Source organism: Bos grunniens, chromosome 12 (assembly GCF_055505025.1).
Source record: "Bos grunniens cultivar Pamir isolate PY7600 chromosome 12, Bosgru_T2T1.0, whole genome shotgun sequence".
NCBI lineage: Eukaryota > Metazoa > Chordata > Mammalia > Artiodactyla > Bovidae > Bos > Bos grunniens.
Window position 1 is genome coordinate 76,900,081 of NC_141176.1, and position 25,230 is coordinate 76,925,310.

Below are 25,230 nucleotides of genomic sequence, written 5' to 3' on the forward strand. Positions count from 1 at the left end.
ACTGTTGGTGGGAATGCAAACTAGTACAGCCACTATGGAGAACAGTGTGGAGATTCCTTAAAAAACTGGAAATAGAACTGCCTTATGATCCAGCAATCCCACTGCTGGGCATACACACTGAGGAAACCAGAAGGGAAAGAGACACGTGTACCCCAATGTTCATCGCAGCACAGTTTATAATAGCCAGGACATGGAAGCAACCTAGATGCCCATCAGTAGATGAATGGATAAGAAAGCAGTGGTACATATACACAATGGAGTATTACTCAGCCATTAAAAAGAATACATTTGAATCAGTTCTAATGAGGTGGATGAAACTGGAGCCTATTATACAGAGTGAAGTAAGCCAGAAAGAAAAACACCAATACAGTATACTAACGCATATATATGGAATTTAGAAAGATGGTAACAATAACCCTGTGTACGAGACAGCAATAGAGACACTGAAGTATAGATCAGTCTTATGGACTCTGTGGGAGAGGGAGAGGGTGGGGAGATTTGGGAGAATGGCATTGAAACATGTATAATATCATGTATGAAACGAGTCGCCAGTCCAGGTTCAATGCACGATACTGGATGCTTGGGACTGGTGCACTGGGATGACCCACAGGGAGGGTATGGGAAGGGAGGAGGGAGGAGGGTTCAGGATGGGGAGCACGGGTATACCTGTGGCGGATTCATTTTGATGTTTGGCAAAACTAATACAATATTGTAAAGTTTAAAAACAAAATAAAATTTAAAAAAAAAGCAGAGGCATTACTTTGCCAAAAAGGTCCATCAGGTCAAAGCTATGGTTTTTCCAGTAGTCATGTATGGATATGAGAGTTGAACTATCAAGAAAGCTGAGCACTGAGAAATTGATGCTTTTGAACTGTGGTGTTGGAGAAGACTTTTGAGAGTCCCTTGGACTGCAAGGAGATCCAACCGGTCCATCCTAAAGGAAATCAGTCCTGAATATTATTTGGACGGACTGATGTTGAATCTGAAACTCTAATACTTTGGACACCCGATGCAAAGAACTGACTCATTTGAAAAGACACTGATCCTGGGAAAGATTGAAGGCAGGAGGAGCAGTGGATGACAGAGATTGAGATGACTGGATGGCATCACGAACTCAATGGACATGAGTTTGAGTAAACTCTGGGAGTTGGTAATACACAGGGAGGTCTGGCCTACTGCCATCCATTGGGTCACAGATAATCAGACAAGACTAAGCAACTGAACTGAACTGATATATCCTTAAACCTAAATCTTTGCAAACAACTCAGATACTTCCTTAAGATAAATTTTCAGATACAGAAATGCTGAGACTCAGGTATGAATCAGATTTTCATGCTGGTCCCACATCCTGGAATGCCTTTCTCAAACATTTCCACCTGCTGAAATCCTAACCAGAAGTCACTAAGTGTGTCTTACATGGCTACTCTCTAGGCATATATCTAGAGAAAAACATGGTCTGAAAGGATACATACACTCCAGTGTTCATTGCAGCATTATTTACAATAGCCAAGACATGGAAGCAACCTAAAAGTTCACTGACAGAGGAATGGATAAAAGGGTGTGGTATGTATTAATATATAAAATGGAAAGTATTCATCCATAAAAAGTGAAATAATGCCATTTGCAGCAAGACCTAGAGACTGTCATACTGAGCAAAGTCAGACAGAGAAGCAGAAACATCATACAGCATCCTTTATGTCCTGTGCTGTGCTTAGTTGCTTCAGTTGTGTCTGACTGTTTGCCACCCGATGGCCTGTAGCCTGCCAAACTCCTCTGTCCATGGGATTCTCCAGGCAAGAATACTGGAGTGGGTTGTGATTTCCTCTTCCAGGGATCAAACCCGCATTCCCTGAATCTCTTGCATTATAGGCAGATTCTTTACTGCTGTGCCACCAGAGAAGCCCATGACAGCCCTTATATGGGGAATCTAAAAACATGTGATACAAATCAACTTATTTACAAAATAGAAACAGACTCACAGACTTAGAGAAGAAACTTACAGTTGCCCAGAGGAAGCCTGTGGGGAAGGGATAGTTAGGGAGTTTGGGATCTACATGTACACACCGCTATATTTAAAATGGATAACCAACAAGGACCTACTGTCTAGTAAAGGGAACTCTGCTCAATGTTATGTGGTAGCTTTGATGGGAGGGGAGTTTGGGGAAGAATGGATACATGTATATGTATGGCTGAGTCCCTTTGTTGTTCACCTGAAACTATCACAACATTGTTAATGGGCTATACATCAATAAAAAATAAAAAGCTTAAAAAAAATAACAACTCTTTCCTTAATCGTAATCAGTGTAAATGAATCTGAAAAGTAAATAAATACTAGCCATCACCCCAGCACTCTGATAAAACCATTTGTAAGATGTTGATGTGTTTTCTTTCTAAATTTCAATGTGTGTTCTTCTTTTTCCTTTCTTATTTCTATGTTGTTGTTTAGTCAACTAAGTCATATCTGATTTTCTGTGACCCCAATGACTGTAGTCCGCCAGGTTCCTCTGTCCATGGGATTTCTCAGGCAACAATACTGAAGTGGGTTGCCATTTCCTCCTCCAGTGGATCTTCCTGACTCAGGGATCAAATTCACATCTCCTGCTTGGCAGGCTGATTCTTAACACTGAGCCACCAAGGAAGCCGTTATTTCTATATATGTATTCTTAAAGATAAAAGTAGAGAAGGCAATGGCACCCCACTCCAGTACTCTTGCCTGGAAAATCCCATGCACAGAGGAGCCTGGTAGGCTGCAGTCCGTGGGGTCGCTGAGGGTCGGACACGACTGAGCGACTTCACTTTCACTTTTCACTTTCATGCACTGGAGAAGGAAATGGCAACCCACTCCAGTATTCTCGCCTGGAGTATCCCAGGGACGGGGGAGCCTGGTGGGCTGCCATCTATGGGGTCGCACAGAGTCGGACACGACTGAAGTGACTTAGCAGCAGCAGCAAAGATAAAAGTTCATATATTGAAACAAAATGGAATTAATATGAACATACTGTTGTAATCTGTTTTTGTTTAGATTTCAAAAAATACATTTATTTTAATGGCTATATAATATTATGGTATGCTGCTAAGTCACTTCAGTTGTGTCCGACTCTGTGCAACCCCATAGATGGCAGCCCACCACGCTCCCCCATCCCTGGGATTCTCCAGACAAGAACACTGGAGTGGGTTGCCATTTCCTTCTCCAATGCATGAAAGAAAAAAATAAAAGTAAAGTCGCTCGGTCGTGTCCGACTCTTTGCGACCCCATGGACTGCAGCCCACCAGGCTCCTCTGTCCATGGGATTTTCCAGGCAAGAGTACTGGAGTGGGTGGCCATTGCCTTCTCCAATATTATGGTACATGTGATCATTTATTTAACAAATCGTCTATTGTTGGATATTTTAGGTGGTCTCTAATATTTTACAGTTATAAATAACTGGTTATATATTCCTGAAGCTAAATCTTTCTAAACAACCTTAATTATTTCCTGAAGATAAACTCTTAGATGTGGAATTGCTGAGAACAAGATGTGAACATTTTTTGAGAAGGCTGTTAAGTACTGCCAGCCTACCTCTCAGAAATATGATACCATTTTCTACTCTTACTCATTTCCTTGCACATTCACAAACCTGTGTGTTACAACTTTGTTTTAATCAACATCAGTTTGATCCCAAAAGGTGGAATCGGTTTCCCATGACATCTTGCTGGAGGTAAAACAGCTACTAGCTCTCTGCCTCCCACATCTTCCCACTCTGCTCCATGTGCACTCACTTCTCAGACTAAACTCCCAAAGGATGGCATTATGCCTGATGTGTGCCCCAGGAAGTCACCTGTACAAAACTGTACTTACTAATGTCTCCATCCTTCATCTCCACAAGTCAGCTCCTTGGGCTTTCCGGGTAGTTCTGAGGGTTGAGTGTGAATATGTGTGTTATACACCTGGTACTTCTTTTCCCTGAATGCTCTGCAGATGCCTAATTCTTCATTCACTGAATCAGGGCATCATGCCTTTGCTAATGTTAGTCCCACCTCCTGGAATGACTTTCACAAATGTTTCCACCTCCTGAAATCCTAGCAAGTCACTAAGTGTATTTAATATGCCCAATTTCTCATAAATAATCTTCTGTTCCCTTATGTCGACTTCTCTCAACCCTAACTGATTTTATATCATCTTTTCTAAACTCCTATAAAAATTATAACTGCTTTCTATATTACAAAGCTGGTACAAGCATTTTCTTATTTCTTCAAGTGAACTGTATGTGCGAAAATCAGGATCTGTATTGAATTTGCCCTTGTATTATTTTTATTACCTGTGGTATCCTGAGACAGAGGCTTTCACAGGGAACTAAGGTTTTTAACTCAGACTGGAGAAATTTATGGATAATCTATTACTATATTATTTAGGTATAGGATAAGCTGGACAGAGAAATAGATATGGCAGATGGATCCCATAGTCATAAATACGATTGCAAATGGCCAACCCCTTATTTACACACAACAGACAACAATTTATGCAGCATAAGTAGTTAAGGTCATTTCGTGCTGTGTGCTAAGTTGCTTCAGTCATGTCTGACCCTGCGACCCTACGGACTGAAGCTCGTTAGGCCCCTCTGTCCATGCGATTCTCCAGGCAAGAATACTGGAGTGAGTTGCCAAGCCCTTCTTCAGGGGATCTGCCCCATCCAAGGATTGAAACCTGGTCTCTTATGTCTCCTACATTGGCAAGTGGATTCTTTACCACTAGCATCACCTGGGAAGCCCCTAAAGTCATTTTAGATCCTACGAAAATGGCAACCATCACCTTTGCTCAAGTATTTATGGTGTGCTAGTCTTCATGCTGGGTGTTTAACGTGTCTTATTTTGTTTCAGTTTCAGAACAAAATTAGATGTTAAGTCTTATCAGTTCCATTTTGCAAATGAGGAGATTGAGGTTTATATGATTAATTAGTTTGCCTGAAATAACAGAGCCCTTAAGTTGCAGCATGAGACTCAAATCCATGTGTGTCAGCCTCTTTTTCATTTTGCTGATAGTCTCCTTATCTCCTAATGGACTGACATGATATTATGCCCCCTCTGTGTAGCTGAAACAGAGAAAGTGGGGAGAGGTGTATTGTTCAGTTGCTAAGTCATGTCCGACTCTGTGATCCCATGGACTGTACTTCCATACTAGACTTCGGTCCTTCACTCTCTCCCAGAGTCTGCTCAAACTCATGTTCATTGACTCAATGATGCCATCTAATAATCTCATCCTCTGTCACCCCGTTCACCTCTTGCTCTCAATCTTTCCCAGCATCTACGGTCTTTTCCAAGGAGTTGGCTCTTTGCACCAGGTGGCCAAAGTGTTGGAGCTTCAGCCTCAGTCTTTCCAATGAATATTCAGGGTTGATTTCCATTAGGATTGACTGATTTCCTCTCCTTGCTGTCCAAGAAACTCTCAAGAGTATTCTCCAGCACCACAGTTTGAAAGTATCAAATCTTTGGCGCTCAGCCTTCTTTATGTAGTTGCAGTTAAAAGAACAGGCCTACCATAGAAATCCTAATGCCAGAGAGTTAAAGCATGATGTAGATATGTATGCATAAAATGTGGTGAGTGGGACAATATGGCCAACATCACAGAAAAGAAAAGGGTACTTGAGGTCAGGTGGGCTGGCTGTCAGCAGGAAGAACCGACACCCACAGCTGGGCTGGGAGAGAAACCTGCAGCTGAGTGGGACCATGGTTCCTGGGAAATGGGACAAACAGACCTAGTGCCCTGCTTGGAACAGCAAGCCTCATTCTTGACACCATCAGGTGGTTAAAGAGCCGCACATACACTGCTACACTGGGCTGTCTGACTTTAGGTCCAGGCAGGGCTGAGCCTGTGGGAAATCCCTCCAGTCCCTGCTGGAGTCTGGTGTAGGGAAGGCGGGAGTCAGATGAAAACTGCCCGTGATGAAGACAAACTTCACTGGAAAAGATGCAAATAAATGCATTGAAATGACACAGAGTTTGATTATAACATAAAGGCATGATTTCCAGAATATAAAAGTAAATAAATCTGTAGGGTAAGTGGCACAGAACATTCTAGAGCCTCCTGCTCACACACAGCAGGTGTTTGGGTGAATCATGAGCTCAATATCATACTGTCAAAGTATAGTTGTTGGAAATCATAAGTTATCACTCATCAAAAATTGCCCATGGGAGAGAAAGGACTTTACCGGGAGATGTTGTTCAAACGTGATGCTGAGTCAAGAGGTCTGGGTGAGCCTGAGACTCAGCATTTCTAAGAAGTTCCAGGTGATTCGGCTGCTGCTGGCCCTGACACCACCATCTAAGTCACAAGGAATGAGGAAGCCAGCAGGGCAAGTGGGACACTTGGTGTGCGAGGAGGGGCTGCTGAGAAAATATTATGTTAAAAAAGGAGAAAATGTAGGACAGCGATATTTTGCACATTAGAGCAAGGTATAGTAAGCATCTGTAAAATTGTATTATCCAAGTAATAGCTCTGAGCAAGAAAAGAAAATAACAAATGAAAATTAATCTACCTCAAGAGCTGGAAAATGCTTTAAAATGACCCAGTACTCTCTAAAATGATCAGATCAAGCACAAAATCATTTAAATGAAAAACTCAGCCTCTGTTTGAAATCTAACCAGGAAGCCTAGGGGTCTATTTACCTCATTTTGGGTCTTTACTTTTACTAGCTATTTCTTCCATGAATTAGAAACCTCTAGATAGCATACTAAAAAGCAGAGACATTACTTTGCCAACAAAGGTCCATCTAGTCAAGGCTATGGTTTTTCCAGTAATCATGTATGGATGTGAGAATTGGACTGTGAAGAAAGCTGAGCGCCGAAGAATTGATGCTTTTGAACTGTGGTGTTGGAGAAGACTCTTGAGAGTCCCTGGGATGGCAAGGAGATCTAACCAGTCCATTCTAAAGGAGATCAGTCCTGGATGGAATGATGCTAAAGCTGAAACTCCAGTACTTTGGCCACCTCATGAGAAGAGTTGACTCATTGGAAAAGACTCTGATGCTGGGAAGGATTGGGGGCAGGAGGAGAAGGGGACGACAGGATGAGATGGCTGGATGGCATCACTGACTTCATGGACATGAGTTTGAGTGAACTTCGGGAGTTGGTGATGGACAAGGAGGCCTAGCGTGCTGCAATTCATGGGGTCGCAAAGAGTCGGACACGACTGAGTGACTGAACTGAACTGATGGTGCCTACTACACTTTCCTGTTGACTCTAATTTCCAGGAATCCAGACAGCAGAGGATATGATGGAAAGAGAACAGAGCCCCACTTCTGCTAGGCGGGCTCACTCCCGTGTCCCCCAAAGCAGCCTCTCAATCAAATCCAACACCAAAGAGGTGTCCTAGAGTGTCAGGGGCTGGAACAGGTGAGCAGGAGAGGAAACCTGAGATGTACACAAGTGGAGTGAAATCACTTCATGAACACACTGCGCTAGTATCACCTACAAACACAGAAATGAAGCTAACGGTGATATTAAGAGTTGACCAAAACATGGATCAAAAGTCAAGTTACTGCAATTATTAATTCAGTCTTCAAACTCAATCTTCCCTCACATACTTTAGAACCTCAGATAACCCTAGGATTTGTGGATTTTAAGATAAAAGATTACAAATCTGTTATGGTCTTAAGTTGTTCTACAGGTTTCTTAGATATTCATATTTTTGGTTTGGGAGAAATTTAAGATGAGTACAAATTAACAGATTTATGTTTACAGCAGGAAATCTGATGGAGACATTGTCTCCAAGTAAGCAAACATCACGTACCATGCTCTCAGGGACAGAATTTCATAAAAAGTGTAGCTAACGTAGGTAATGCCTTCCTGCCATAGGAAACCTCATCTCCCCCCTGACTTACAATGAAAACGAAAACAATTTGGAGCAAGTTTTTGCCCTAAAATTAACTGAAGCTTCTCTCTTGGTATCTATCATTTGAGCATTAAGTTAAATATTCTTTCATGTTAAAAGGGTGCATGCATGCTCAGTCGCTAAGTCGTGTCTGACTCTTTGTGACCCCATTGACTGTAGCCCACCAGGTTCCTCTGTCCACAGAATTTCCCAGGCAAGAATAATGGAGCAGGTTGTCATTTCCTTCTCCAGAGGATCTTCCCCACCCAGGGATTGAACTCACATCTGCTGCATTGCAGACAGATTGTTTACCACTGAGCTACCTGAGAAACGTGTGTGTGTTGGTTACTGGTTGCTCAGACCTGTATGTTACTCACTCACTCTCCTAGCTATCAGTCCCTCAGTACTATCACTGTGCCCTGCAGAATGCCACTCCCTGAGGAACAGAGATGAAAACAAGATGTTATCTGATCCTAAAAAGCCTCAGGGTTCTTTTTTTTTTTTTTTTAATTAGTTTTGCTAAATATCGAAATGAATCCGCCACAGGTATACATGTGTTCCCCATCCTGAACCCTCCTCCCTCCTCCCTCCCCATACCATCACTCTGGGTCATCCCAGTGCACCAGCCCCAAGCATCCAGTATCGTGCATCGAACCTGGACTGGCAACTCGTTTCATATATGATATTATACATGTTTCAATGCCATTCTCCCAAATCTTCCCACCCTCTCCCTCTCCAACAGAGTCCATAAGACTGTTCTATACATCAGTGTCTCTTTTGCTGTCTCGTACACAGGGTTATTGTTACCATCTTTCTAAATTCCATATATATGCGTTAGTATACTGTATTAGTGTTTTTCTTTCTGGCTTACTTCACTCTGAAAACTACAAAGCATGCCACAGATGATACCTCTTATTTTAATTCTGGTAAAACATGTAACCTAAAATTTACCAGCTTAAAAATTTCTATTTCAAATCCTAAAAGATGATGCTGTGAAAGTGCTGCATTCAATATGTCAGCAAAGCAGTGGCCACAGGACTGGAAATGGTCAGTTTTCATTCCAATCCCAAAGAAAAGCAATGTTAAAGAATGTTCAAACTACCATACAACTGCACTCATCTCACATGCTAGCAAAGTAATGCTCAAAATTCCCCAAGCTAGGCTTCGATAGTACACGAACCCAGAACTTCCAGATGTTCAAGCTGAATTTAGAAAAGGCAGAGGAACGAGAGATCACATTGTCAACCTCCGCTGGATCAAAGAAAAAGCAAGAGAGTTCCAGAAAAACATCTACTTCTGCTTTATTGACTACGCCAATATTGTCAAGGCTGTATATTGTCACCCTGCTTATTTAACTTATATGCAGAGTATAACATGCAAAATGACAGGCTGAATGAAGCACAAGCTGGAATCAAGATTGCAGGAAGAACATATCAAAAACCTCAGATACACAGATGACACCACCTTTATGACAAAAAGAGAGGAGGAACTAAAGAGCCTCTTGATGAAAGTGAAAGAGGAGTGTGAAAAAGTTGGCTTAAAACTCAGCATTCAAAAAATGAAGATCATGGCATCTGTTCCAATCACTTCATGACAAATAGATGGGGAAACAATGGAAACAGTGACAGACTTGCAGGGCTCCAAAATCACTGCAGATGGTGACTGCAGCCATGAAATTAAATATACTTTCTCCTTGGAAGAAAAGCTATGACCAATCTAGACAGCATATTAAAAAGCAGAGACATTACTTTATCAACAAATGTCCATATAGTCAAAGCTATGGTTTTTCCAATAGACATGTATGGATGTAAAAGTCGGACAATAAAGAAGGCTGAACACCAGAGAATTGATGCTGCTGAGCTGTGGTATTGGAGAAGACTCTTGAAAGTCCCTTGGACTGCAAGGAGATCCAACCAGGAATCAGTCCTGAATGAACCCTAAAGGAAATCAGTCCTGAATATTCACTGGAAGGACTGATGCTGAAGCTGAAACTCCAATACTTTGGCCTCATGATGTGAAGAACTGACTCATTTGAAAAGACCCTGATGCTGGGAAAGATTGAAGGCGGGAGGAAAAGGAGACGACAGCAGATGAGATGGTTGGATGGCATCACCGACTTGAGGACGTGAGTCTGAGCAAGCTCCAGGAGTTGGTGATGAACAGGGAAACCTGGTATGCTGCAGTCCATGGGGTCACAAAGGGTCAGACACCACTAAGTGACTGGCCTGAATTGAACAATTTTTAAGAGGACAGTTTAGTGTTAAGTTCATTCACACCTTTTTGCAACCAATCTCCAGAATATGTCCTGTCATGTAAAACTGAAATTCTGTACCCAATAAACTCAGTTCCCCATCCCTCTCACTCCAGTCCCTGGCTACCAATATTCTACTGTCTGTCTTTATAAATTTGACTGCTCTAGGATTCTCATACAAGGAATTATATAGTATTCATTCCTTTTGTTTCTGGCTTATTTCACTTAACATGATATCCTCAAAGCTCACCTATAGATTAGAATTTTCTTTCTTTTTAAGGTTAAATAATAATATTTCATTGTAGGGATATACTATATTGTAAGGATTTGTTTATCCACTCATGTGATGATAGATATTAATACTTGGGATGCTTCCAACTTTTGGCTACTGTGAATAATATTGCTATGAACATAGGTATACCATACATGCTATCTTTAAAGAATATATATAATGCTGATGAAAAATCAAGGATCTTACAGAAGCAGATACATTGGGATTAACTCAGAAGATGAGGGGGCTTCCCTGGTGGCTCAGACAGTAAAGAATCTGGCTGCAATATGGGAGACCGGGTTTGATTCCTGGGTGGGAAAGATGCCCTGGAGAAGCAAATGGAAACCCACTCCAGTAATCTTGCCTGGAGACTTCCATGGACACACAGTCCATGGAGTCACAAAGAGTCAGACATGACTGAATGAGTAACACTTTCACTCAGAAAATGAGATTTCTCACCAGCCTCGTGACAGAAGTGAAGGGGCAGCATGTTCACACTGGAAGCAAGAAGGGCATGTTGCTTTGGGAGAATCTACACAGGAGCTGAGTGCAGAGGGGGTGGGAATGTTAGGACCCAAGGATGCTGAGGTAGATGGGGAAGAGCTTCCTACTACTTTGCCTGTTCTGGTTTAGTCTCATCTTCAAGCATCTCTCCTGGTCTGAGTTGGGGGACCCAAGCTGAGTGTGAAAGGAACGTCACCAGCAGACATGGATGCTGGCAGGACCAGGACACAAACCTCTCTATCATCTCCCACATGGATCCTCCTCTGCTCCTTTTGGGTTGCTTTCATTGACTTTAAGCAAATCTCTGGGCCCTGCCTCCATGGGCGGCTTTGGTTCCTTAGCCCTGACTGAGTCACAATTCTGGGCTCTTCTCTGATGGCCAAAAAGTCCCTATTTTGATTGGACCTCGGGCTGAACTATGGTTTGAGCATCATCTTACCCATGCCAGTAAGAGTCAGATCTATGCTAAAGAAAGAAGCAGCCAGTGGGGTGAGAGCAAGGGGATGACAGCTCAGTGTGGGTGAGTGGAGGACAAGTCTATGGGAAGGGCCAAGGGATAGAGGGGGAGACTGCAACTGAAAGGCATCATAGGAGGAAGAGAGGATTCCAGAAGTACAAAGAAGAAAAGATGGCAAGAAATGAGATATAGCAGAGTTGGGAACAGGGAGCCAGGGCTGACTTCCAAGACTCCTCATGAATAATTGGGTAAAACATATAGTATCCCAGGTCAGGTTAAGTACCAGCTCCAGGGCCCAGGGCCCTCCAACCACCATGAGGGAGCTCGCAACACAAAGAAATGCAGGGTCCCCCTTCCGTGGTCAATTTCCAAGAATGATGCACTTCTCATGTCACTACACGACTTCCCAGGTGGCACTAGTGGTAGAGAACCTGCTTCAATGTGGGAAACGTAAGAGATGCGGGTTTGGTCACTGGGTTGGGAAGGTCCCCTGGAGGAGTATATGGCAACCCACTCCAGTATTCTTGCCTGGAGAATTCCATGGACAGAGCAGCCTGACGGGCTACAACCCATGGGGTCACAAAGACTCGGACACAACTGAAGCAACTTAACGAACATGCATGCGTGAGGAACAAACAGTCCCCTGACATAGCAACAAGGAAGCCAAGAACAAATATGGTGCTAATTCTTTAGCTGGATTTTAAAGATACAACTGGGTTAAACAAACCTTTTTTCTTGATTCAAAGACTGCAGTCAGGTTCTTCAATACCAGAGGCCCATCTAAGGTGTGCCTGAAGTTAACAGTGAAAAAATCAATCCTTCCCTCATTACTCCAGGGTGGCAGAGGACGATCCTTGTACTCCCAGGGAGCTTCTTTCTCAAGGTCTAAGTATCCCGTCACTCTTTCTACTGAAACCATCTGAAAGACATATCACATCACGTGTGTCAGGACACAGGGTCTAATTTATAGGTGTTCTGAGATTGTAAATGAAATGTTCTGCTTTTATACATAATTGGTTTAAAATATCTCACATCTTATCACTCCCAAAGTATAGAAATAGGAGTTTGATGAGGCCTTTGATGATTTTCAAACTTGTTCATCATCTCATAACACTTTCGTTTAGGATTTCATCCTTAAACATCATATTGAAACTAAAAGAATTACAGAACTGAATGATAAAATTTTATTTACCTACTTTTCACATACGGATAAAAGAAACAAGAGAATTTTGCTAAAGAAAAGAATACTTATGGACACCAATCAGTAACGTATGGCTACAGAAGGGCCATTCTAAGAAGCAGCTTATCCTACCAGAAAGAAGGGACACTAGCAAATTCAGAGGTTCAACAAATACAGAAATAAATGCTAAAATGAAGTAGGTGTATCTATTAATTAAACAAACAAAAAACCCTCAAAATACTGAATCATTTTACCAAGAATGGGAATTATCTATTAAGAAGCAAAAATAAACAAGTTCCCAAGAAATTAGCATATATTCTCTCCAGAATTTCAGAACCTTCCCCCTAATTTCATTATACTTAAAGAGTATAATAATGAAGAGACATTTTACTTCAAGATGGCTTAAATGAATATAAAACCTGCCAATGTGACATACATAAGATTAAGAATAAAATGTATAGATTTTATTTTACATTGACTTTAACCAGATGGAGGAGGATATAAGAACTCTGTTAGCTATGGTGTAAAAAAATACAGCTTTAATACTTTACATAAGAGTTGCTTTTAGGCCATTTAATGGCAAGGAGACTTGAAAGGGCTAAGAAGGTTAAAATAAACATCACCAGGTTCTCAACTTCAGTCCTTTGCCTGACGCACCACTGGAACATCCCCGTGAGTGTGAGGGCAAGAGACAGGACCAGGCCAACCTGCCCGGGAGTCAAAGCTAAATAAGAAAGAAGGAGAATAAAGTCAGTCCTGTTCTTAACCCCTCACCTAGCTCTTTCTGTCACTTTATGAAGAAGACTTCTTTATAATATTTAAATCATTTGTATATAATGACAATATGACACATTTACTATGTCTTGATTGAGACCATGATACAATGAAAAAAAACAATTTGAATTCAAAAAGACTACAAAATGAGTTTATTAATCCCAGCAGGACTGACACACTTTACAGCATTACCAAGGTGAGGAATCATGTCATTATTCTGACTTTCATCATCAGGGTTTCAAGAACCTTTGTGTAAAGTTCACTTTTCACATTCAAGGCACTGCAGTTAGAACCACGAAAAACAAGACAGTGGGTTCTAAGAGCCAGTGCTTTTAAGTCTAAACTGCTACTCTCCTTGCTCCTTATTAAAGATTTTGATTCAGTGCTGTTACTATGGAATAGAGATGGAGAATTCATAGCACAGATGCCAACACCTGCTCATCTGGTACCCATACAGCAGGGAGGACATTGTTCTTTCCTACAGAGAATCTTTCTCACCTCAGTGAACCAGGCACCTGCAACTAAGAAATTCAAGTATCCCTAAAGCTAACTGGACAAAAGCTTAACATAATAGTAAACTTGGTTTTCTCCTCCCAACACTACCTGGAATGTTCAGCGAGTCAGCTTGCTACATTGCATAGACCTCAACCCATTCAAAGAAAGAGATAAAAAGGTCTCATCAAGACACAAATGATTTCATATAGACCACGTGGTGGAATCCTATACTGCAAACACTAATTCATTAGAGCCAAACAGTATATACTAGACAAGACAGCAAGAGCTTTATTTAATACATGTAAATGAAACTATAAACTGTATTCATATTATAAGTAGTTACTCACATCTATACTTACTATCTGCAAGAATCAGGGACACAAAGGCAACAACAGTGACGAAGATGGCACAGATGACATCTAGATACACAGCGAGCCATCGGGATGTCATCAAAAGCAGGAACCAAGCCTCTGCATTTGTGAACCATATTAAGTATAATAAATCAGTAGAACAGCCATGTTAGCTGCTTCAAATGAGAAAGAACATTCTGTGCAGTTGAACAACAGAAGATTTTTACACAGGTAGGAAAGCAAAGTTATACACCCAAGGAGCGCAAAGAGTCCAGAAAGCTAGATTTTGATATGACAACATTTGACACACACAGGAATCAGTCCAGAGGCTCTGTGGGAAGCATGCACTAAAAAATTCAATCCACAGGTTATAAACAGAAATTTCCTCATAAGAAAGAAAATGGAAAAACAGTCTCATCAGTGCGTTTCCTGCAGTGCTGGGCCTCGACCTGAAGATCACCCTCTCACATGTTGACTATTCCCATCTATCTGATAGCAGAGAACATTGCTCACACTGTTTCCAGCACCTTCTGCAATTCCTACAGGGCCCTGTACAATGTTTACTCTTCAGAGCCAGTGTGTAAATAACCATCAGCTCTCAGGACCTACGTGCAGTTTTTAAAATGCTTTTCATCTTTGAAATACAATACAGACTGACTGAAGATACAGGCCAGGATTTTATAGACTTAGAGTAAATTCTGAAATTTCTACCTAGAGCAAATCTTCACTAATACAAAGAATAATATACATAAAGAGAACAGCAAATATGCTAATCAGGAAATTATTTTCCTCAGTCAGGTTTGACATGCTCTGAAAGGAGAGCTAACAACTACAGCCTGGAGGCCAGGAATGGCCAGCACCTGGTTCATAAGTGAAGTTTTAGTGGCTCACAGGCACAACAGTTTGCTGATGTATTTATTACCTTTGTCGTCCTTTGTGCTACAACAGGAAGCTTGAGAAGTTACAACAGACACAGGACAGCACACAAAGCTGACTTTTTGCTGATTCCTGCCCTAACGAGACAGAAAACCACAGGGCGCAGTGATGGAAGGACAGCACAAGCTAGTCAGGGGAGGCCAGCAGGGGATGGAAGGGAAGAGGGGCGCACAGAGGGTTGGTGAGAGGAAGGAATGGGGGAGGCAGGTGTGCAAAGGGGTACGTGGGGCAGCACAGGAAAGTGCTGGCCAGCCAGGCCACCTGAGAGGGAGGTCAGGCCTCAGAAGGCAGAACACCCCATCCTTCGAAATCATCTCCAGAAACTTACAGACCTGAATGCAAGTCCTGGTGTGCATCGAACAGTTTCTGAAAACTCTGTTCAGCTTTGTATGCCCGGATGGTCCAGACTCCCTGGAGAGAAGATGCTAAGTGGGAAAATACCGGGCTCCGTGCTGGGAAAACAGAGACCGACACACAACAGAGAAAGTCAGGGAGGCTGGATGAGAAGAAGCCAACAACCTCTCATGCTCTGTGGTCACATGTCCCACCAAAGGGCACACCTGGGGCCTCCTGGAGGGCTGCCTGGTGGAGGAAGGATGATGCCTCTTCAGAGATGACCCTCCACATGACCCTTGAATTCCTGCTCACACTAACCTTCACTTTAACAACCTGGAAACGAAATATTCTCTTTGAACCCTTTTTTTTTTTTTTTAACCAAATTCAAATCACAGCTAGATTTAGATAAAGAAATTCTTTACTAGCTCATTCATCAAGGTCCTCCTCAGCGTACACCCCTCCAAATTAAATAAATACATATGTGTCTATATATATGTATGGTTGAATTATAATGTTTCAGGTTACAACATAGTGCTGTGGTTATTTTTTTTCTGATTATATCCCATTATAGGATTGCTCAGCAGTTTAAGAATTCACCTGCAATGTAGGAAACACAGGAGATGTGGGTTCGATCCTTGGGTTGAGAAGATCCCCTGGAGGAGGCAGTGGAAACCCATGCCAGTATTCTTGCCTAGAGAATCCCATGGACAGTGGAGCCTGGTGGGCTATGGTCCATAGGGTTGAAAGAGTTGGCCAAGACTGAGCAACTAAATACGAGCACAAGTGAGGCTAGAACTGTCCCTAGATAGGTTATTACAAGATATTAAGTAAAACTCCCTGCGCTGTATAGTGAATTCATGTTCCTTACCTATTTGGTGCATGGTAGTATGTACTTGGGAGAAGGCAATGGCACCCCACTCCAGTACTCTTGCCTGGAAAATCCCATGGACGGTGGAGCCTGGTAGGCTGCAGTCCATGGGGTCGCGGAGAGTCAGACACGACTGAGAGACTTCACTTTCACTTTTCACCTTCATGCATTGGAGAAGGAAATGGCAACCCACTCGAGTGTTGTTGCCTGGAGAATCCCAGGGATGGGGGAGCCTGGTGGGCTGCCGTCTATGGGGTCGCACAGAGTCGACACTACTGAAGCAACTTTGCAGCAGCAGCAGCAGTAGCAGCAGTATGTACTTGTTCAGAGAAGGCAATGGCACCCCACTCTAGTACTCTTGCCTGGAGAATCCCATGGACAGAGGAGCCTGGTGGGCTGCGGTCCATGGGGTCGCTAGGAGTCAAGACACGACTGAGTGTCTTCACTTCCGCTTTTCACTTTCACGCATTGGAGAAGGAAATGGCAACCCACTCCAGTGTTCTTGCCTGGAAGATCCCAGGGACGGGGGAGCCTGGTAGGCTGCCGTCTGTGGAGTCGCACAGAGTTGGACACGAGTGAAGTGACTTAGCAGCAGCAGCAGCATGTACTTGTTAATTCCATATTCCTAATTTGTCTCTCCTTTCCTCTCTTTGCCCTATGGTAACTGTAAGTTTGCTTTCTGTCTTTGAGTTTATCTCTGTTTTGTATACATATTCATTTATATTATTCTTTAGATTCTACATAGAAGAGATACCATATAGTATTTGTCTTCATCTTACTTTCTTTACCAAGAATAATATCCCTCTATGTCCATACACTGAACTGAACTGATGTCCATACATGTTGCTACAAGTGGCAACATTTCATTCTTTTCCATGACTGAGTAATTACTACTAATTTCTGAGTCAGTAGCATTTCAAAATTTAATTCTCCATGAGAGTCTTTACCACCCTGAATTTTGGTGAACTACCTGTGGGCCATCTCCTCCTTAGATGAGTAACCTAAGGGCTGGGATAGAGTCAGTACATCCCCACCCTGGAGCAGAGCCAGACCCAGGACAGGGTGAGACAAGTAAGGGGAGCAGACAGTCTGCCACCTCCCCCGTCCTGGGCCTCTCCCTGCACCTGTGCCAGGAGCCTCTGTGCGGGTCATGGAGCACCCCGCACTGCACCACCCTTGTGCCCACAGGACCCGGCAGACGAGGAGTCTTTGAATGGTCTTGACTTCTGCTCTGGGAACTTGATAGATGCTTTCATAACTGCCCTGCTGGATACCTGTCCTGGTGTTTGGAGGTCACTGTGATGTGTGACACTCACATCACCCTTTGAGAATCTGACAGTGGCCTTAGTGTCCATTCTCTTCTGAGTGACTTCATGTAGGTTTGGGGCTTGGTGTCACAGGACTGACCATTCATTTCCTGTCATCTTCTCTAAGAGCACACTGACCAAGAGGACCAGGGTCAGGCTCCTGTCCATCAGGGAACAGGTGGGCTGCAAGCTGCTGGGCAGGAAGGACCCTTACGGTTCTCATTCCCCACCAGGAACAAGGCTGTAACTTGCTGTTGTCAGGGGCAGATAGTGAGCCTGTGACCTCTGTCTGGGATGAGTGATAACTTGTGCTTTATCATCAGAAAATACTGACATCACTTTGTTACCTATGCATCTCCTAGAGAAAACCTGTAAGTAAAACCTGGATGTTTTGAGGAAGTTAGGGTCACTTATCTTACAGGAGGATACAGAAACATTTTTAAATGATGGAGTAAAAAGAATCAAAGTGGAAACTTCAAATTATTTTCAGGACCTGACTCTTTAGCCTGGCAACCAAATGCCTATCTGGGTGACAGACAGTTCAGTCAGTACCGATGAGCATATGGGCACTGCAGCTGTGTGTGTGTATGGGAGGGGCCTGGGGTACAAATGAGCAAAGACACAGAACCAGATCTTGTGCTTAGCATCCCTGATTCTACAAGCAGGAAAGAACAGGATTCCTCCTGTGAGACACAGGGCTTGGAGGGGGTGGGAAGCCCTGGGCTGGGGGAGGACAGTCTGGGCTAGGGGCCATCTGTCCATCCACTCAGTCTTGGGATTTTTCCACCTGGGACATCTGACCAGGAACCTTAATTATTAGGGTCCCTCACCTGTGATGGAAAAATAAAATAAAATAAAAACCTCTGAACCAGAACAAGATCTAATATGTCCCCTTTGTACTTAATTTAGGCAAAGAGCATAAAGTGATTTGGTGGTGTTTAGGACTGTATTCCAAATAGGAAAAGGAGTACATCAAGGCTGTATATTATCACCCTGCTTATATAACTTCTATGCAGAGTACATCATGAGAAACACTGGACTGGAAGAAACAGAAGCTGGAAACAAGATTGCTGGGAGAAATATCAATAACCTCAGATATGCAGATGACACCACCCTTATGGCAGAAACTGAAGAGGAACTCAAAAGCCTCTTGATGAAAGTGAAAGTGGAGAGTGAAAAAGTTGACTTAAAGCTCAACATTCAGAAAACAAAGATCATGGCATCTGGTCCCATCACTTCATGGGAAATAGATGGGGAAACAGTGTCAGACTTCATTTTTCTGGGCTCCAAAATCACTGCAGATGGTGACCGCAGCCATGAAATTAAAAGACACTTACTCCTTGGAAGGAAAGTTATGACCAACCTAAATAGCATATTGAAAAGCAGAGACATTGCTTTGCCAACAAAGGTCCGTCTAGTCAAGGCTATGGTTTTTCCTGTGGTCACGCATGGATGTGAGAGTTGGACTGTGAAGAAGGCTGAGCGCCGAAGAATTGATGCTTTTGAACTGTGGTGTTGAAGAAGACTCTTGAGAGTCCCTTGCACTGCAAGGAGATCCAACCAGTCCATTCTGAAGGAGATCAGCCCTGGGATTTCTTTGGAGGGAATGGTGCTGAAGCTGAAACTCCAGTACCTTGGCCACCTCATGTGAAGAGTTGACTCATTGGAAAAGACTCTGACGCTGGGAGGGATTGGGGGCAGGAGGAGAAGGGGACGACAGGATGAGATGGCTGGATGGCAGCACTGACTCGATGGACATGAGTCTGAGTGAACTCCAGGAGTTGGTGACGGACAGGGAGGCCTGGTGTGCTGCGATTCATGGCATCACAAAGAGTTGGACACAACTGAGCGACTGAACTGAACTGAACTGATGACTGTATAGTTACATGTCTGTGATCTTATTCCAGCATCCACATTGGTCTCTCTGTCCATCCTATTAACTTTTAATTTTATCTTCCTATAACTTTGCACTTTTAAGAGCAACCTGAACACAGACTGAGCTCATGCTCCAAATAAGAAAGGCTGGGAGCTCTGCACAGGCCTTTTCAGGAGCCCCAGCAGGTGTGCCAACTCACCCGCAGAATTCAGTCTAGAAGCAGGGTGCTCACAGGGATAATGCAGGTGAATTCTGAGCCCATCACCCTGTCAGGAGGATGCCAGAGTCTAGCTCCAGAGAGCACAGAAAACTCACTAGAACTAGACTCTCACTTCCACAGCAAATGTTGTGATGTCAACACTATTCATCACAGACAAAGCTTCTGAGGAGGAAGCAGACATGGCTGTTCCCCCAGGGAGAGTCCTGGAGTGAACTCTTCAGCATGGCCTCCCTTGCCGGGAGCCGGCGAGAGACATTCCGCTCGTGACAAAGGTCATGAGGAAGGAGGCTCGGCATACGCAAAGGCGGGATCGAGCCTCGGGAGTCTCCCCGGATATTCTCGAGTATCTTCCCCCCCAAAAAACAGAGTCTGCCTACTTTATTGCTTTGTGCTCTCACCTCTGACTTTACTGGGGGCTGTCCCCTACCACCATCTCGCTCTCTCTGTCAAAGAGTTAACTTACAGCTCCAATTAATAAAGTTTCTGGGCAATTAGGAGTGTTTAAATCCAAACCCCTCAGATGGCTCTCTAACTCGCCTGACAAGTTTACCCGGACTCCTACAGCTATGCATACGATTGTTTACAGTCTTCCAGCCTCAAAAGGCACGGGAAGCTTAACATATTCAAATAGCTTAGAGCCTCTCAGAGAGTTAGAAACTGTCAGAATAAACTAGTAAAGGATTTCATTGATGAGCCAATGATTGTTGCCAAGTTTTCACAACCCCTGAATTGTATCCTTGAATGTGTATTAATTAATATAGTTGGTATGTAGAAAAAATAAGTAGTGGCCTTGGTGCTAGTAACTTTAGACCCTTAAGGTAATAAATTCTTTCCTTTGTTGTAAACCCATTACACATCCACCCTATAGGAATGCAATTTTATCTTCGGAAGATGGCGCCAAACCTTAAAATAATTACTCTTAGAGAAAATAAGTCTTTGTTGATAAGTCCTTGTCAAGAGTTATAAAATGTTAGTAGGCCTTCTGGCCAGAAGATGATGTAAATCACCTAAACCATTTGTATACGATAAATTTGCAGGAAAGAAACCCTGGTTTGGATAAGAATCAAAGACTGCTGACTTTGCATCCCCTATTATCCTCTAAATGTAACTTAGGGTATAAAAACCCCTGTTAAAAATAAAGCTACAGGCCTTGCTCACCAATGCTTGGTCTCCCCATGTCATTCTTTCCTTTAACTTCCGGCTGAAGTCTCCATCTGGAGGGTGGATATCCTCTGCGACCACTTATTTGCCTGGGCTTCTAAGACCCACTTGAGAAGGTGTCTAAGGTGGGGCACCTTCCGCTATTCGAGAGGGCGCCTGCGGCCTCCGTGGTCAGAGCTAACCTGGTGTCACGGGTTATATTGATTTTCTGCGTAAACCAAGCTACTCAGCCTCTTTTCTCCACTGAATTTTCCTACTGAGCTATCCTCATTCTATTACTCTTTATATCTCTAATTACCATTTGAATAGGTCGCCGACGCCGTCTCCCCTTCGAATACCCTGGATCAGCCGGGGCTGGACCCCGGCACTACCTCACCTGCTTCCGTCAGGAGATCAAAGCTGCAGCTGATTCTCTCCAGTGGGGAGGGTGGGGTGGACTTTAGAAGCCTGTATCACCCTGTTTAAACACCAGGGAACTCAAAGATCCCATCACCTACCTCACCTCATATCCAACAGTTACAGTGGTCTAAGGGAATGCAGAACAGTGAAAATCTACCCTGTTTCTTTCAAACCCCACTTAGGGCTGAGCAGGATGTCAGGATGAGTGAACTGGAGGGTGTCCACAGAAGATTAACTGGTACAGGGGGAGCGGGGATGTCAAGGCTCTGGTCTTATCTTGGGCAATGAAATACCCTCTTTCCCACAAATCCTGAGCTCACTATCCTTTAAGAGCCATGGCATCAGCCCGCAATCACACACACATGTAACCCTACCTTTCATATGACTGACAGCTGTGTTTCCACAACTCTGAAGATTCTTCAGAACACACCCCACAAAGACTGAAGATCTTCCCTGGCAGGGGGAGGGCAGAGAACTATATGCAAGGACCCTTGGCTGACAGCCCTGCTGTGTGTGGGTTATCATTCACTCTGTGTGAAATCTGCTAGTGGTTACTATGTTCTGAATGCCTTCATGTTCAAGGTTCTGGGGTCTTTGGTAGTAGTCTGCAAGCACTTGACAAACACTGACTCAAGAAACCCTCATGAGACTTCCAGAGACTGAGGGATTAAGAGCACTCCCTGCCCAGGATTAAGTAAATTAACCCACCTAAGTGGTAGAGGAGGTGCCAGACCCAATTCTGTTTTAATCCCATGGTTTTGTTTTTAATCACAACTGCAATGTCTCAGAGGGAGAATAATGAGGGTTAAGAATACCCATGTGTGATTAAATACATTTTTCTCCAGACTGTATGTTCAGAAAACCCCAAATCTTCTTTAGCTAATATCCAACAGCCTTAGTCATTACTGTACATCTTACTAAGCACCTGAGGTTGAATAAAGTCCCTAGGAATCTGGTATGAGAACACTTAAAACAGCAGACATTAGGATCCATAGTCTGAATACACATGACAAACGTGCTAACCTACTGCCAGCAATGCCTGTGGCAGACATTGCTAGTTGATCACAGCAGCCTTTCAGACAGAATTTGGATATGACTTCATCATTCAGGCACTGCTAAATGCAAAGTTATTTAACCATTAAAAAGAATGAAATAATGCCATTTTGAGCCACATGGGTAGACTTAGAGAGTGTCATTACTTACTGAATTAAGTATGTCAGAGAGGGAGAAATATCATATGACATCCCTTATAGGTGTAATCTAAAAAATGAAATAAATGAACTTACTTACAAACAGAAAGAGACTCACAGACTGAGACAACGAACTTACGGTTTCTGGGGGGAAGGATGGGAGGAAGGGATAGTTAGGGAGTGTGGGATAGACATGTACATACTGTTATATTTAAAACAAATAACCAACAAGGACCTATTTTGTACAGCACATGGAATGAAGGGGAGTTTGGGGGAGAATGGATACAAATATATGTATGGCTGGGTCTCTTCACTGTTCACCTGAAACCATCACAACATTGCTTGTTATTTGGCTATACCCCAATACAAAATTTAAAGTTTTAAAAACAAACAAAAAGAGTTGGCTTAGAGAAAGGCAACCAGATGCCATCCAGATTTTATGCACTGTTCTATGACTGCTGTTATGCTCACTTTTGCAAAAATGTACCCATTAAACCCATTAAAAGCAGCTATATAATTGTCATTAAGCTGGAAAAAAAAAAAAAAAAAAAGAAGTCGCCCTAAGCTTCCAGAGACAGCTTGGCAGTAGGATCTGAAACTAAATCTCAGGATGTCTGTAGTCCATCAGAGCACAAGGATGAAGCAAGTTTAAGCCTTCTGAATACAGCAGTCAAGTGTCCCTGTTTTTACTAGTGCCTTCAGCAGTGACCTTAAGACATACCATCAGTTACTGTTTCAAGAAAACAATGGTATTATTCATGGCACAGACCCCTCCCCCCCCACCTAGAGGGAGAACATAAAGAGTTCTAATTAACTGACCACCACGTTTGCTTATATGGGGTGTGGAGGAGAGGGTATCTGGATTGAATATTTTGCTATCTAATGTTCTTGCAGCATACTGTGGTAAAAAAAAAAAAAAAAAACAATATTCCATAGGGAAGGGCCCAAAGTTCTCAGACTCTCCAGATCAAAGACTGAGAAAATCCAGTAGTAATGTTTAGCCACTCAGTCATGTCTGATCCCTTGTGAGCCCATGGACTGCAGGATGCCAGGCTGCCCTGTCCATCACCAATTCCTGGAGCTTGCTCAAACCCATGTACATCAAGTCGGTGATGCCATCCAACCATCTCATCCTCTGTCATACCCTTCTCTTCCTGCCTTCAATCTTTTCAAGCATCAGGGTCTGTTCCAATGAGTCAGTTCTTTGCATCAGGTGATCAAAGTATTGGAGTTTCAGCTTCAACATCAGTCTTTCCAATGAATATTCAGTGTTGATTTCCTTTAGGATTGATTGCTTTCATCTCCTTGCTGTCCAAGGGACTCCCAAGAGTCTTCTCGAACACCACAGTTCAAAAGCATCAATTCTTCAGTGCTCAGCTTTCTTTATAGTCCAATTCTCACATCTATACATGACTACTGGAAAAACCATAGCCTTGACTAAATGGACCTTGCAGGCAAAGTAATGTCTCTGCTTTTTAATATGCTGTCTAGGTTGGTCATAACTTGTCTTCCAAGGAGTGTCTTCATTTCATGGCTTCGGTCACCATCTGCAGTGATTTTGGAGCCCAGAAAAATAAAGTCAGCCACTGTTTCCATTATTTCCCCACCTATTTGCCATGAAGTGATGGGACCAGATGCCATGATCTTAGTTTTCTGAATGTTGAGCTTTCAGTCAACTTTTTCACTCTCTTCTTTCACTTTCATCAAGAGGCTCTTTAGTTCTTCTTCACTTTCTGCCATAAGGGTGGTGTTATCTGCATATCTGAGGTTATTGATATTTCTCTCAGCAATCTTGATTCCAGCTTGTGCTTCATCCAGCCCTGCATTTTGTATGATATACTCTGCATATAAGTTAAATAAGCAAGGTGACAATATACAGCCTTAACGTTCACTTTTCCCAATTTGGAACAAGTCTGTTGCTCCATGTCCAGTTCTAACTGTTGCTTCTTGACCTGCATACAGATTTCTCAGGAGGCAGGTAAGGTGGTCTGGTATTCCCATCTCTTTCAGAATTTTCCACAGTTTGTTGTGATCTACACAGTCAGAGGTTTTGGCATAGTCAATACAGCAGATTTTTTTTTTAAACTTTCTTGCTTTTTGATGATCCACTGGATGTTGGCAATTTGATCTCTGGCTCCTCTGCCTTTTCTAAAACCAGCTTGAACATTTGGAAGCTCACAGTTCATATATTGCTGAAGCCTGGCTTGGAGAATTTTGAGCATGAGTTTGCTAGCATGTGAGATGAATGCAACTGTGCGGTAGTTTGAACATTCTTTGGCATTGCCTTTCTTTGGGGCTGGATTGAAAACTGACCTTTTCCAGTCCTGTGGCCACTGCTGAGATTTCCAAATTTGTTGTATATTGAGTTCAGCACTTTCACAGCATCATCTTTTAGAATTTGAAATAGCTCAACTGGAATACCATCATCTCCACTAGTTTTCTTTCTAGTGATGCTTCCTAAGGCCCACTTGACTTCACATTCCAGGATATCTGGCTCTAGGTGAGTGATCACACCATCGTGGTTATCTGGGTCATGAAGATCTTTTTTGTACAGTCTTCTGTGTATTCTTGCCATCTCTTAATATCTTCTGCTTTTGTTAGGTCTATACCATTACTGTCCTTTACTGTGCTCCTCTTTGCATGATATGTTCCCTTGGTATCTCTAATTGTCTTCAAGAGCTTTCTAGTCTTTCCCATTCTATTGTTTTCCTCTATTCCTTAGCATTGATCATGAAAGAAGGTTCTCTCCTTGCTATCTCTCCTTGCTATTCTTGGAACTCTGCATTCAGATGTGTATATCTTTCCTTTG

The 25,230-nt window shown here is 42.9% G+C and overlaps 1 protein-coding gene across 1 annotated transcript in view; it reads right to left on the reverse strand.

Annotated features, from left to right (window-relative positions):
- The window catches only part of LOC147361934 (ATP-binding cassette sub-family C member 4-like), a 219,558-nt gene that overhangs the window by 71,183 nt on the left and 123,145 nt on the right, over window positions 1-25,230 (reverse strand). The window contains 4 exon segments of the mRNA XM_086330254.1: window positions 12,057-12,248; window positions 13,133-13,233; window positions 14,138-14,248; window positions 15,397-15,516. Of these exon segments, the coding sequence (XP_086186380.1) occupies window positions 12,057-12,248; window positions 13,133-13,233; window positions 14,138-14,248; window positions 15,397-15,516 (524 nt within the window).